Source organism: Lepus europaeus, chromosome 2 (genome assembly GCF_033115175.1).
Source record: "Lepus europaeus isolate LE1 chromosome 2, mLepTim1.pri, whole genome shotgun sequence".
Classification (NCBI taxonomy): domain Eukaryota; kingdom Metazoa; phylum Chordata; class Mammalia; order Lagomorpha; family Leporidae; genus Lepus; species Lepus europaeus.
Window position 1 is genome coordinate 16,618,617 of NC_084828.1, and position 15,043 is coordinate 16,633,659.

Genomic DNA, 15,043 nt, shown 5'->3' on the forward strand with positions numbered 1-15,043 from the left:
GGGCCAAACACTCCCAGGCTTGTATCTCATGGACAAGTGAAAATTTTCGCCCAAATATGGGGAATCACACATCAGAGCATCCAACTATTTATTTAGCTAGTGAAGATTATTCAAAAACAACTACCATGCCCTTTTGGTACCTCTTTATGATACACACATAATTTTTTTTTTAATTCCTAGACAACTAGGCTATTGTTAGGCATCACAGTGTTTTGAATCACATCAAATGCTTTTTAAAACTTTGTTCACTGCTTATTAAAGGTGTGAATTTTTAAACATACATTGTATTTTCAGAACCCATAAAGTTAAAAGTATGCTATAAATATTGATATGATGTGAACATGGATGTGGATAAAGATTTGGAGTGGCACTTAGCAGGTTGTCAACTGTAAAATTTGTAAAACACGATATGACCTTACCCCGTACCTAAAAGTGTTGGGCAAGCATGATCATGTCTCACTAGACTGAACAATTCTTCTGTGCAGAGATATCTGATTAGTTAAGGACAGACTTCATAATTCTTAGAAACACTCATCTACCCCCTCTTACTGTGCCTATAATCTTGTGACTTTTGTTGATTTATCCTTTTGTCAGAGTATTTATACTTAATTACTTAACAGCATATTTACTGTACCTCCCCCCAAAAAAAAGTCTGCTTTAAGAAGAACTGTTGGAAGTAAGGCCAGCCCTCCATATTCTTCAGTTCTCTGTCCATGGATTCAAGCAACCACAGATGGAAAATATTTTTTAAAAATATGGTCTGTATTGAACATAAGCAGATTTTTTTATTATTCCCTTAAAGAATAGAGTAGGGCAACTATTTATATGTATTAACATTGTATTGGGTATTATAAGTAATCTAGAGATTATTTAAAGTATATAGAAGGTTATAGACAAATATTACATCATTTTACATAAGATTCCTGAGCATCTATGGATTTTGGTATCTGCAGCAGGTTCTGGACTCCATCCCTCATGAATACTAAAAGATAATTGTGTATTTATTCCTCAGAACATCACCAAGTCAAATTTCCCTCTTTTATCTTCTTTCCAACAACAGCATAACAGAAGTCACCTTCCTCTATTCTCTGTGACCACAGAGAAGCTATTTGTTGTGGGGAACCTTTCAGCTTTTTTATTATATAGGCCCTACCTCTAGTTGGTTTATGAAATACAAAAAAGGACTAAGGACCCGGCTTTGAAACTTTCCTACTACTTATTAACTCCTTTATTGGAGATAAGCTATTCAATATCCTTTGGCCAACATTTCCAAATCTCTTAAAATAGATATAATAATACTTTCCTAGGGGATTGTAGCCAGTAATAAATTGATGAGGCAAGGGCCTGGCATTGGGACATAGTGGATTAACCCATCACCTGCGATGCCAGCATCCCATATGAGTTCTGGTTCAAGTCCCAGTTGCTCCACTTCCAGTCCAGCTCCCTGCTATTGCACCTGGGAAAGCTGAAAGATGGACCAAGGACTTGGACCCTTGCCACCTTTGTGGGAGACCTGAGTGGAGTTTCTAGCCCCTAGCTTCAGCTTGGACCAGCCATGGCATTTGCAAACACTTTTTTAAAAAGATTTATTTATTTATTTGAAAGGCAGAGTTACAGAAAGGCAGAGGCAGAGAGAGAGTGTGTGTCTTCCATACTCTGGTTCACTCCCCAGATCGCTGCAATGGCTGGATCTGCACCAACCAAAGCCAGGAGCCAAGAGCCAGGAGCTTCTTCTGGGTCACCCATGTGGGTGCAGGGGCCCAAGGACTTAGGCCATCTTCTACTGCTTTCCCAGGCCATAGCAGAGCTGGATCAGAAGTGGAGCAGCCAGAATTCAACTGGCGCCCATATGGGATGCTGGCACTACAGGTGAAGGCTTTACCCATTATGCCACAGCGCCGGCCCCCTTTGCAACCATTCAGGGAGCAAACCAACAGATGAAAGATATCTCTCTCTTTCTTTCTCTCTTGCTCTCGCTCTTGCTCTCTCTGGCTTTCCTCCTCTCTCACTTTATCTTTCAAATAAGTAAAATAAATCTTTTAAAAAATGAATGAAGCAAGACAAGTAAAAGCACCACAGTATTTGATAAAGGTTCACTTTCTCTCTGGCTTTCCTTGGTAACCTTTAAGCAAGAGATTGCAACTGATAAATATTATTGTATCCAAAAAAATTCTACACCTGATGGCAGAATAATAAATTTTAAGTGCTCATAGATATTATATTATTGATTTTGTAATTGATAACTAAGTTTTACTATGGCTCTCAAATTTTTGCTTTATCAGGGATATAAATGTAGAAGACAATCTCCTCCCACCCACCCTTGAGGGGTTTCCTGATGAGTGTCCTCAATGCACACTGAAGCAGCTTTAAGTGTAGGGTCAGGTTGGGACCGGAAGTGACTTGACAAAGTTCAAAGGGCTGCCTTAAACACCTGTTCCTTCCAAATACCATCTTTCTGAGTTGCCTTGTATCTAAAATTCTAGTAGCAATTTTATCCCTTAACTTCCTCTTAAGTCCCCTGTGGATATGGATATGCAAAGCACCAAAAATAACAACAACAACAAAATACCAGAGAGAGATAAAGAGATGAACCTCAAGATCCGCTTCTTATTTAATGTGGGTGATGTTTTTAAGTCTTTCTGGAGAAAAAGGACTAAAAGCATGGACAGCAGAGAGTACCAGACATATTTTGGCCCTTAGGAGGGGTAGGAAACAATAGTAAAGTTAGAAAGGGCAGAAGAAAGGGGACAGTGGCAAGAGGCATGTCATGATTTTGCTGAGAGCCACTTTTAAACATGTACACACAAAAACCCAGATTTTTAAACTAGATTGAGGGGCCAGTGCTGTAGCACCAACATCCTATATGGGTGCTACTCCATGTCCCAGCTGCTCCTCTTCTGATCCTCTGCTCTCTGCTATGGCCTGGGAAAGCAGTGGAAGATGGTCCAAGTCCTTGGGCCCCTGCACCCATGTAGGAGACCTGGAAGAAGCTCCTGGCTCCTGGCTTCGGATCGGCGCAGCTCCAGCTGTTGCGGCCATTTGGGGATTGAACAAGCAGATGGAAGACCTTTCTCTTTGTCACTCCCTCTCTCTGTCTATAGCTCTGCCTCTCAAATAACTGAATAAAATCTTTTTAAAAAGCTAGATTCAAAGGTAGATATTTCAGCTACTCTAGAGAATTTGCAGTGTCAACCCAGCACCCTGATATTTCAGGGGAAAATAATGGTATTATTTGAAAAGATACCCCATGAGATGGAATCCAGATTTTTTAACCTAAACATCATAAATTGTGTCCAGATATGAAAATTTCAAATAGCTTGAAAGAATATTTTTAAATGTTAAAAGCTACCAGCTTGGGCTGACGTCAGTATCTCTGAATCTTTCTAAATAAAAACTAAAATATTTTTAAAAGAGAAAGAACTCCAAAGTCAAAATTTACAAGACAGGACACCCAGATTTTAGCTCAGTAGAAAATAAGGTAAACTCTCAAGTAATTAACATGAAATTCTAAAGCCCGTCCAACTGTAAATTCTGTTTAATTGGAGAAGGGCCAGTGATTCTCCAGTAACCCAAGAGACGAGAGTCATATTTTTCTTCTGCAAAGTTTCTACTGGCAAGCCTAACTCCATGAAGGGCCCAGTTTAGGCAGTTAACTCTTTGAAATTCCCAGCTTGGAAATAAAACTAATAATATCATCAACTTATTAAAGACATGCATTACTGCTCCCGGGATTACTATTAGCTAAGTATTACTTAATGAAGGGACCTGATGATATGAAATGGTGATCATATTTTAAAGAGATTTTTTCCAAAACCTGCTTCCTTTGTTTGAGTTCCAGAAGGACCATGATCTATTTGAAGTCTTATGACTCATTGTGTTGTCAGTGAACAACTTACATCTTCCTGTTATGTCAATCAAGTTCTTTTAATACTTTCTTCAAAATGTACTCTGTATTCAGTCATCCAATTCCATTCTCATCAGTTTGCTTCTGTACCACTATAAGAAGCTGCTTCTGTTCTTTCATCTCTCCACATTCCAGATTGTTCCACCAAGTTGTTATAATTTCCATCATATTACTGTACCTTTGCTTAAGGACTATTGATACTGTATTGCTTCTGACCCAATTCACACTCTTTTGCTGAACTTTAAATACTAGCGTGGTACTCTAGTCTACTGCTACCTAAACAAGTATTCCATATAAGTCTCCAGCACAATGCCTAGATCAAAGCAGGACTCAGTAAATTGCAAGTTACTACCCCACAGTTCAGACCTCTGCTCCAGTTGACTAGAGTTTTAGTATTATCTGAACATATCATACTCTTTCTGGGTGTTAAGTTTTGCTCATGCTTTCTGTTTGGAAGGATAAAGAAGAAAACTGGTTAGCAGGTATGCAACCCTTTTTTTGTACCCAGAAACGATACCTTTCCTGCATTGGTCTTCCGTTCCCTATCTACCTTCAAGCCCAGTTTGACAATCATCTGTTCCAAAAAAAAACTGTTGCCAACTGCTCTGGGTAACAGATTTTTCTACAAATCTTGCCTCATAAATCCCATGGAAGGTACCATATTGTAGCCCTCTTTGGGACATGTACCACCTATGCCAGAATGTTAGAAATAGAGAAACCAAATAAAGGTAGCTCATGGATTGGGTAAGGATCAGGCACCCACAATTCTCTAACTGGATAACTAGTTCTTAAAAAACAGCAGGTCACTTGGACTATAAACCTATTTTGACACCAGGTAGGAGTATTCCCAGTGGTTTACACTTGCCTTAATACTTGATGTTAATTACCATAATTACAGGAACACACTGAGTGCTTGATTTATATTCAAGAATTTTGCTAAATACTTTCATTTCATTCCTGCAATAAACCTGTGAGTTAATACTATACACATCTTAGGGAAAACTGAATTTCAAGATTGAATGATTTATCCATGATCATATGTACCATTCATGATGGAGATGGTTCTAGAAACCATACCACTCTGATTTCAAAGCTTTATGACCTTAACGGCTACACTAAATCATCTCAGGAATATATACCAAAGAACAATCGTAAAACAACTGGAGACAATAAGCACTAGATTAGGCTCGTAAGAAATGAATATGTCAGAGCCGGCACTGTGGCGCAGCAGGTTAATGCCCTGGACTAAAGCGCTGGCATCCCATAAGGGTGTTGGGTTTGAGACCCAACTGCTCCACTTCCGATCCAGCTCTCTGCTATGGCCTGGGAAAGCAGAAGATGGCCCAAGTCCTTGGGCCCCTGCACCCACATGGGAGACCTGGAAGAAGCTCCTGGCTCCTGGCTTCTGATTGGCGCAGCTCCGGCCGTTGCGGCCAATTGGGGAGTGAACCATCGGATGGAAAACTTCTCTCTCTCTCTCTCTCTCTCTCTCTCTCTCTCTCTCTCTGCCTCTCCTGTGTAACTCTCACTTTCAAATAAACAAATAGATTTTTAAAAAAGAAATTAATATGTCAACATTTCCTTTTTCTCATGGACTCTGCTTAATTACCAACAGTAAGGAATTACTCCCCAAAAATCCACCTTATTTTCCTCACTTAGCTTACAATGAAAATCTAGGGTGTTTTCCACCTAAATGTGCGTTCTACAGACCACTTGCAGTGGCATTCAAAAGGTATGCACAGCTCACACAGTGGCAAATGTTGCTCTGTGTGACACTCCACACACTCATTAGAGAAGATTTTCTCGTTCCTCTTAAAGTAGTAATGGACCTCCTGAATCACGGTACATGAGATTGGGGTGCTTACATAGGTTTGCGATGGGTTCTTTCCTATAATTATCTTAATCAGGCAAGATTGAAAAACACCACATCACAGTTCCTGCCTCACATACCCTAGTAAGGTACCCTTTGTAGAAATATGAAATCACATTAATCATAAGATCAAAATATTTAATGTTGGTAGATTTTTCCCATTTTCATAAGCATTTTTTGTGGAACTAGAGAATAGGAATTACTTAAAATAAATTATAACCCTTTTGAAGCTACCTATTAAAAAATAAACTTCAAAATGTGTATTCTTGAGACATTTGCAAGAGAGAAAATAGAGACTAGAACAAATTAGTCTAAGTTGGTTAACAAAACATGCACAACAGCTCTCAGTCATGGAGAAAGAGAATTCAAAGGGTGGTAGCAAATTAAAAACAAGTTATACATCTTGTACCTCAAGGAAGAGTCTATTCCTGCAGCCCAAAGATTGAGATGTACCTCTCCAGAACTCTTTTTCTGTACAAAATTAAATTCTGTTAAATTATGGACTAGGGAACAGCACATATATTTGGTTCAAAATTATGATATAGTAAGGCTGCATGGGATAAACAAGCTTTATACACAAGGGTTTCATTGTAAAGTTGTTGATTGTAACAAAAGTTGTTCTGTTCATGGGGGACATGAACAAAAGAACAGAAATAATACATTATTTTTCCCTCTGGGTTTGGAAGCTGCATGTGTTTGTCTTGAAAACTGGCCACTCAAGTAATAACTGCTATTTGAAGTTTTGCGCTTATGAAATCCATAAAAATAGGAGGGGCATTTCTGTCTCCTTTTAGAGAATCAGCAAGGAATAATGACAACCCAGTTCTAGGAATCTGAGCTTAGACCACAGCTCCATTCGGTGCTAATGGTGTGGTTTCTAGACCTTGATCCCTGTCCCTGTAAATAAGGAATACTAATGCCTATGCTACTTTGTTGTCTTGAGGATCAGAAATAATACAGGTGAATGCCAAATATGAAAGAGAATGCAATTAACATCAGCTGTTATTTCTATGGTGGGGTGGATAAATTTGCCCACTGAGAAGATTTCTCCTCATCGCTGTCTTTTAAAGGGATCTCTCTCTAGGGAGGGACACAGTACAGCAGCAGATCATAGGAAGAGCATTAGACAAAGAGATCATGAAGAATCAACATTGCACCTCTTCCTACTCAGGAATACATCCCTCCCTCCCCCCTCACTGGAGATGTTTCACCTACATAATCACCTGATAAACCATTCCAAGCCTACACTGACTGTATCACATCAGACTTCACAGAGCCTTTGCTGTCCCTTATTAGTCATTCTTTAAAAGCATCACCCCTACATGGGCATTGAGAAAAGAAAGAGCCAGTGCATCAGTCCTCCAAAGACCCAAGATTTAAATGGTAATGTTGTTTGAATGTGTGGTTTTAATAGAGGACACTAAAATAAGAGCAATGGTGATGCCAGTGGATAAGAGCCAAGTCTTCCTTCCCTCAGCGCTGTGACCTCCCACCACGTGAGGTCCCTTGTTCAAAGGTGGTGCAATTCAATATGTGTGTTAAGAGGTCACTGAGGAGAACCATGACGAAGGGCTCTAAGAATGGCAGCTTCACCTCAGACCTTACTATTTCAAGAGGCTCCGCCTCACCTGTCCCATTCATCACTCTTAATGAAATTCGTTCATTTAGCCGGAAGTGAGGAAACACTAGTGAGAAACCAGCATTTTGAACTTCAGCTTGGGCAAATATTGCTGGAACTGGAACAGTGATATTTTTATATTATCTATCAATTATCTATCAATATTATCAGTTCTATATCTATCCAACTGTCAGTTCTTGATAAATGTATCTTCACGTGGTTTTAACAATGACACACATTAATCTAGTTAAATCAGTATAGCTCTATCAGCTTTGTTCTAAAAGAAAGCTTAAATGGTAAAAGAAAAAAAGGAAGAAATGAGGTATAACAAACAAAGGATTCAAAGTTGGGGTCGGGGAGGACTGTCACCAGAGGCATTGCTGGAAGCTGCACTCCAACAATGCGTGATGAAATATCACATTCTGTCGTCAGATCATTCAAACCTGCAATTTTACATTTTCCATGGAGGGTGTACAATAGCAAAGCGGGTGAAAAGGCGGGACAAGAGGGAGGCAGCACTTTCTCCCAAGCAGGCTGTACCTGAGGCGTCATTGAGGCTAAAGGCGATGCGAACTGGCTTATCCGCAGGTACCCTGGCTGTGCTGATCATGTGGGCACCTGAGCCTTCGCCTTCCCCTGGGTCTTCCAGCTGTGAGGACAAGAGAGAGCCATGGTCACTTTACCCAACGTTTTGCCTCTGAATACTCAGAGACCCCTAGAAATTACACAAGAGTAGTAAGCATTGTCTTCTTATTTCAGACATTCCTAGTTCTGCACTGCTTTCTCCTACATCAAAAGTATTCACACGTCCCATTTAAATTTTTCTGACTCATGAAAAATTACTTTAGAAATGTACATCAAGAATGAATGAAATGTGGCAAAAGTCTCCACCTGCCTCACTCTTCCAGTATCTCTTCATGCTGACCAGTTCAATTCTGGCCCTTCAAGTTCATATAAAGTATTTTATTTTCAGTTGAGGAGGATAAAGAAAAGATATTGATCTGGGAGTGGAAAAGGATAAGTATAATTTCAAGAATACCAAAGAATATTTTAAAAATCACACAGTTATATATTATGAATTTTTAAATTATGAACTTTTAAATTATCTGATTAACTTTACCTCTATCAGACATATCTAACCAAGAGTGTACGTTTTAATAAAGCATAATACAAGCAAAAAATAAAACTTAAAAACATTCAATTGATGTTTGACACCATATAGTAAATTATCATTTAATTGGTACACTAAAATGGAGAAAGTAGAAAAATACACAACTGATAAGATGGGCAAAAATACGTGAATATTTCCGAGTTCTAATAGAATTTAGCACAAACACATTTTAACCAAAATATTTGATAACCTGATGCCCACAGGGACTAGGAAAAGATATTGTTATAAATACATGATATTTTTGTTATTTAAATACATAAATTTAACTTTTCTATTTTTAGTCCTGCTTCCCCTAAACTGTTCACTCTCCTTCTCATGTAGTCAGTAAACCAAAAAGCCTGAATATTTTAGGGAAATGTCTCTTAAAATGGCAAAATATAAATAACCTCATCAACCATCCTTAGGGGGATTCTGGGAACTGCATTAACAGGACATTTTCTCACAGTAGGGTTTCTGATTCTTTCCCATAACTTTTTGCTACCTAAAAATAAGTGTCCAGAACACTGAATTTTGTTTTCAGAATTATTTATAGAGCCAAAGTCAATGCATATATATATGTGTGTGTGTGTATGTATGTATATTTAGACATTCACACACTTGGAATCATCTTACCCAATATACGGAAAGAGAGCAGGCTTTGGAAAAAAATAAGAAACAAAAACAAAAGAGTAAATGTGTATCACCCAAGCACATTTGACCCATTCATTTAATATAACAAATAGGAATGAACTACAAAACACTCCACTATCCACATCAGGGAATTCCAAGATAGAAAGGAGAAGTAGCATGAAGCATTTCATTTAAGAAAAGAGGAATAGTATAAAATAGCTGTTACTTGACTCAGGACTTATTTAATCCTAACTCTACCACACTTCTGTGTAGTCTCATCTACTCAGAATCAAGTGTTTTGTTAGACACCTGGTCCTGGAGAATAGCACAGATTGTCTCAAATTGAACAAAGCAAACAATTAAAAATCCCTCAAGGCTGCAGCTAAAAGGATAAGTCTTACCGTTATGCATTGTACAATCAATCACCAAATCACTTGATCATAACATTTAAGGATGGAAATCTGTACTCTATATTGGGCTAAATTTCCCAACACTTTCTTGCACCAAGAAATGAAGCACAGGGGTGCAAATTTGTCTCCAGGACTTTGTAGAGAGAGCTCTCATAGCATTTCCAGCTACAGGAAATGGAACCGATAAACACAGCTAATTACAGCCCCTCCCCTCCACGAAACGCAGAACATCTGTCTGCCTGGAGAGGATGGTGGTGAGGTTGGGTGGATTTTGAGTTCCACACAGCAACAGCCACCAACTCTCCTAGACCAACTTGCCTTTTCATCACACCACCTGGGGAGACGGGCCGCTGATTCCTTCTCTCGCCTGTAGCTGTAATAGAGCTTTGGTTAGGTGGCTGGTCCTCTGAGCATTTAGTTCATTTTTCACACCTGTTGTCTTACCTCACTTAGTTGAGTGTCTGCACTTGTGTAATCCAGGGCCAGCCACTGCCTTGGCCAGTCGTTGCTTTTGTGGAGTAAAGTCTCAGTGAGAGACCAGGCTGCACCTGCTGCATAGCAGCCGCTGACAATCTGAGGAGCAGGGACAGCTGTCAGGGCAGCACGCTGCTACCTGCTCTGCCCTGAACCGCAGCGTCCCACGGGACCTCCCTGATCTACTCCCTCCACTACCCCTCTCTCCTTTCCTTGCCTCTTCAACAGCCAGGATGTTGTCATGTTTCTAGAAAAAGCAAGCGCAAAAGAGAACCCTCCTCCTGTCAGAGGCATTGATAAACAGCAAGTTGTGGAGAGTCCAAATGTTTTAATTCACTAGTCCTGGCAAACCTAAAATACAAACAGACTTGCTTCACAAGACAGGAATGTCTTCAGCGTGACCCAATCGGTGTCTGTGTCTATTCCAGCAAACTGGCAAAGATAGCATGACTCCAGTCAGCAAAAATGTCCTCCACTCCAATCAGTGCAGCCAAACCCAGCCAACTTGGACAAGCCACAGGCGACTCTCAGATGATAGCAGTGATGATCCCGCTTAAGAACGTGAGGTTGGAGGTTGAGCCCGTGTGTGGTTGATGACTTGATCCATTGTACAAATGCAACAAATGTAGAAAGAGTCAATGTGAATAAGAATGGAGGGATATGGCTTTTCAAACTTTTTAACAACTCTAAACTTGGATTATTAGTCCTTAGAAAACAGCTAGAACATGATACTGGGATTAAATAATTAAAAGTAAACACGTGTTAAGACAAGACACAGATAAGAAGAAAATCTTTGCAAAACACATATCAAAAGAAGGACTGGTATCCAAAAAATACACAACAATAGGGAAACAACACAATCAAAAAATGGGCTAAGGATGGGCACAGACACTTCACCAAAAAAGATAAACAAATGTAAGTATATGAAAATATGATAAATATCAAACGTCAATAAGAAATTACATGCTAAAACGACCATGAGATACCACTACACACCTGCTAGAATGACTAAAATTCAAAACATTGATAACAACAAATGGTGGCGTGTGGACAGCAGGAACTTTCATTCATTGCTAGTGGAAATGCAAAATGGCACAGCCACCGTAAAAGAAAGTTTGGCAGGGGCTGCTGGTGTTCTACAGCAGTTAAGCCTCTGCTGGGAACACCAGCATCCCATATCATTGCACTGGTTCAAGTCTTGGCTTCTCTGCCTCCGATCCAGCTTCCTGCTAATATTCCCAGGAAGGCCACAGAAGATGGCCCAAGTGTTCAGGCCCCTGCCATCTGTGTGGATCCGGATGAAGTTCTTGGCTCCTGGCACAGGCATTTGAAGAATGAAACAAAGAATGGAAGCTCGCTCTCTGGCTCTAGCTCTCACTCTGCTTTGCAAATAAATAATTTTTTTTTAAAAAAAAAAGAAACTTTGGCAGTTTCTTTGAAAACTAAACATATTCTTAGAGGAGGATAAGCTTATGGGAATAAAACAGATCTTTTTAAAAATAAGAGTGAGAATAGGAGAGGGAAGAAGAGGAAAAAGGGTGGGAGCATGGGTGGGAGGGAGGGTAGAGTGGGAAGTGTCACTGTGTTCCTAAATCCTTATAGATGAAATACATGAAATTTGTATACTTTAGATAAAATTTTAAAAAACTAAACATATTCTTTTTTTAATTTATTTGACAGGTAGAGTTATAGACAGTGAGAGAGAGAAAGAGAGACAGAGAGAAAGGTCTTCTTTCCGCTGGTTCACTCCCCTAATGGCTGCCATGGTTGGCGCTGCGCCAATCCGAAGCCGGGAGCCAAGTGCTTCTTCCAGGTCTCCCACATAGGTGCAGGGGCCCAAGCACTTGGGCCATCCTCCACTGCCTTCCCAGGCCACAGCAGAGAGCTGGACTGGAAGAGGATCAACCGGGACTAGAACCCGGCGCCCATATGGGATGCCGATGCTACAGGCAGAGGATTAACCAAGTGAGCCACGGCGCTGGCCCACTAAACATATTCTTACCACATGATCCAGTAACCATGCCCCTTGGCATTTTCTAAAGTGAGTTGAAAACATACACAAAAATTTGCACACAGATGTTTATAACATCTTTAGTCATAATTGCCAAGTCATGGAAGTAGCCAAAATGACCTTCAACATGGGAATGAATATATATATATATATATATATATATGTATGTATATATATACATACACAAGCTGGTGCATCTATACAATGGAATATTACTCAGGTATAAAAAAGTTAGCTATCAAACAACAAAAAGACACAGAAGGAACTTAAGTGACATGAGTTAATCTGTAAGGGCTGCATACTGTATGATTCCAACTTTGTGACATTCTGGAAAAGGCAAAACTAACAAGAGAGTAAAAGGATCAGTGGTTGCCAGGGGTTCAAAGAGAGAGAAGGGATAAATGAATAGGTAGGAGGGGAGATTTACAGGGTGATGAAACTGTGCTGTATGATACTGTAATGGTGAATATGCATCATTACACATTACCTAAACGTACAGAATGTACAACACAAAAAGTAAGCACTCATATAAACTATGGGCTTTAGTTAATATTTCAATATTGCCTTATCAGTTGTAATAAATTAACCACATTGATGCAAGATATTATTACTAGGGGGAATTAAAGGGTTGGGAGGGGAGAGGAAATATATGGAAACTTGGTACTTTTCACCTATCTTTTTTTTTAAACCTCAAAATTAAACAGTTAAGTAAAAGTAGTCAGCAGATGTCCATGATCAAATGACTGAAAAGCTAATTTGTTTTTATAGATGCATGAATAAAATGCATAGATTCAGATAATTAGAACATTCACATATAAACCTATTCTTTCCAGGAATTATAACTACCATTGGGATGTTATTTTGTAGTTAATAATATCACCTTACATAATGCATTATAATTTATCAAATGAATTTTTTATCCATTATCTCATTTTCATCTTTCTGATGATCCCATAAAATAGTCATAATCAGTATCCTCATCCCCATTTGAGAGATGAGCAAACAGAAGCTGAGGCAGTTTAAGTAATGAGGTCAAGCATGCATGATGTAATAAATAAACATTTTTAAAAAGATACATGATCATTGCAGAATTAAGGATCCAGGGTTTTTTTTTTTTTCATCTTTTTTTAAGATTTATTTGTTTGTTTGAATGGCAGAGTTATAGAGGGAGAGGGAAATACAGAGAGAGAGCTCTTCCATCCTCTAGTTCACTCCTCAAATGGCTGCCACAGCCAGGGCTGGGCCAGGCTGGAGCCAGGAGTTTCTTCCAGGTCTCCCACACGAGAAGCAGGGGCCCAAGCACTTAGGCCATCTTCTGATGCTTTCCCAAGCACATTAGAAGGGAGCTGGATCAGAAGTAGAACAGCCATGATTTTAACAGTGCCCATTTGGTATGCTGGCATCTCGTAGAAGCATATCCTGCTATGCCACAATGCCAGTTCTAGGATCCAGGTTTTCTAATTTGCAGTTCATGATATTTGCACTACACTAGGATATACTCTATGTTAAATATTTAATTGATTTCTTTTTTTAATTTTATTAAACTTTTATTTAATGAATATAAATTTCCAAAGTATAGCTTATGGGTTACAATGGCTTCCCCCCTCCCATAACTTCCCTCCCGCCCGCAACCCTCCCCTTTCCCGCTCCCTTTCCCCTTCCATTCATGTAAAGATTCATTTTCAATTCTCTTTGTATACAGAAGATCAGTTTAGTATATATTAGGTAAAGATTTCAACATTTTGCCCATATAGCAACATAATATTTAATTGATTTCTTTCTTTAGTTAAGAATAAGCCTGACTCTGAGATTTTTGGCTGGAGGAGACAAAGGTGCAGCTGTCTTCAGTATCCCAGCTTCTAGGTTCATCTAACACCAATCATCTTTTCCAGGACAACTAAGTTCAACTCTGAGGAAATCAAAGTTGTGCACCTTATATGTTCCAAGGGGGTGAGTGGATTTCACATCTGCTCTGACTCCCAAATTGGCCTCTTTGGTCTGCCTTAAGAAAAGCTGAAGATGACATTCCAGTGAAACCAACAATGCAGAACGGAAAGGCCCAGAATGAGCTGGACCCTTCCTCTTTTGCACTGACCATCAGAGCTCCTGAGGAACTATTGAGACAGGAAGGGAAAGTTAGCTCTGAAATACATGAAATGTCACCTTCTGTGCTATTATCAACAGCATCTGCAGAGGTAGCCGATCTTTATCCAGAAAACTTCCCAGAATTACCCATGTGATCCTGGGGACTTCACAGTGCACAGACTGTAATCTTGATGACTACATCCTCATGACATCTAAGAGGGCACTAAGAGAGATACAGAGGATGCTACAAAGGAAAGATTCCATTGACGCATAATTAGACAACAATGAGAATGCAACAAAGAAGAACACTTATAAGTAGTTTAAATATGCTCTGAGTTTAATAATGTAAATTTCAAGATTTTCACAATAATAATTAATATTTACTAGTTTCCTTAGGAGCAAGGATGTATTGCTTGGCTCTTTATCCAAACATTTTCAAGAAAGCAACAAATCCAAAACCCAAGTAAAGTATCTCCCCATGACTGAAACCCAAAATAACTAGAGTATTTTAAGAATTCAGCAGAATTACACTAATTCAATACAGAAAGAACATGCAGATTAATAGTATGTTTATAAGTCTTGTTTTATTCTTTTTGGCAATCAGTGTTTTTATTATCATACAGAAAATTATCTTTAATGGGATTCAAGGAACTATTCACCTAATGAGCTTGCTCCTGAATTATGACATATACTCACGGTATAGACTATTGTCACAATTACATGATACCAATTTTGTTTCCTTTCTTTTTTGTTCTTTATTTTTGAGAAAGCTTTTATTTAATAAATATAAATTTCATAGGTACAGCTGTTGGATTATAGCAGTTCTTCCCCCTATATCTGCGCTCCCACACCCTCTCCCATCCCACCTCCTACTCTCTCTCTCATCCCATT

The 15,043-nt window shown here is 39.1% G+C and overlaps 1 protein-coding gene across 4 annotated transcripts in view; it reads right to left on the bottom strand.

The window, feature by feature from the left end:
• The window catches only part of MAP3K7CL (MAP3K7 C-terminal like), a 133,256-nt gene that overhangs the window by 35,862 nt on the left and 82,351 nt on the right, over positions 1–15,043 (bottom strand). For all 4 annotated transcript variants that reach the window (XM_062175766.1, XM_062175757.1, XM_062175780.1 and 1 more), the window contains one exon: positions 7,933–8,041. In XM_062175766.1, the coding sequence (XP_062031750.1) occupies positions 7,933–8,041 (109 nt within the window). The remainder of the gene's footprint in view (positions 1–7,932; positions 8,042–15,043) is intronic.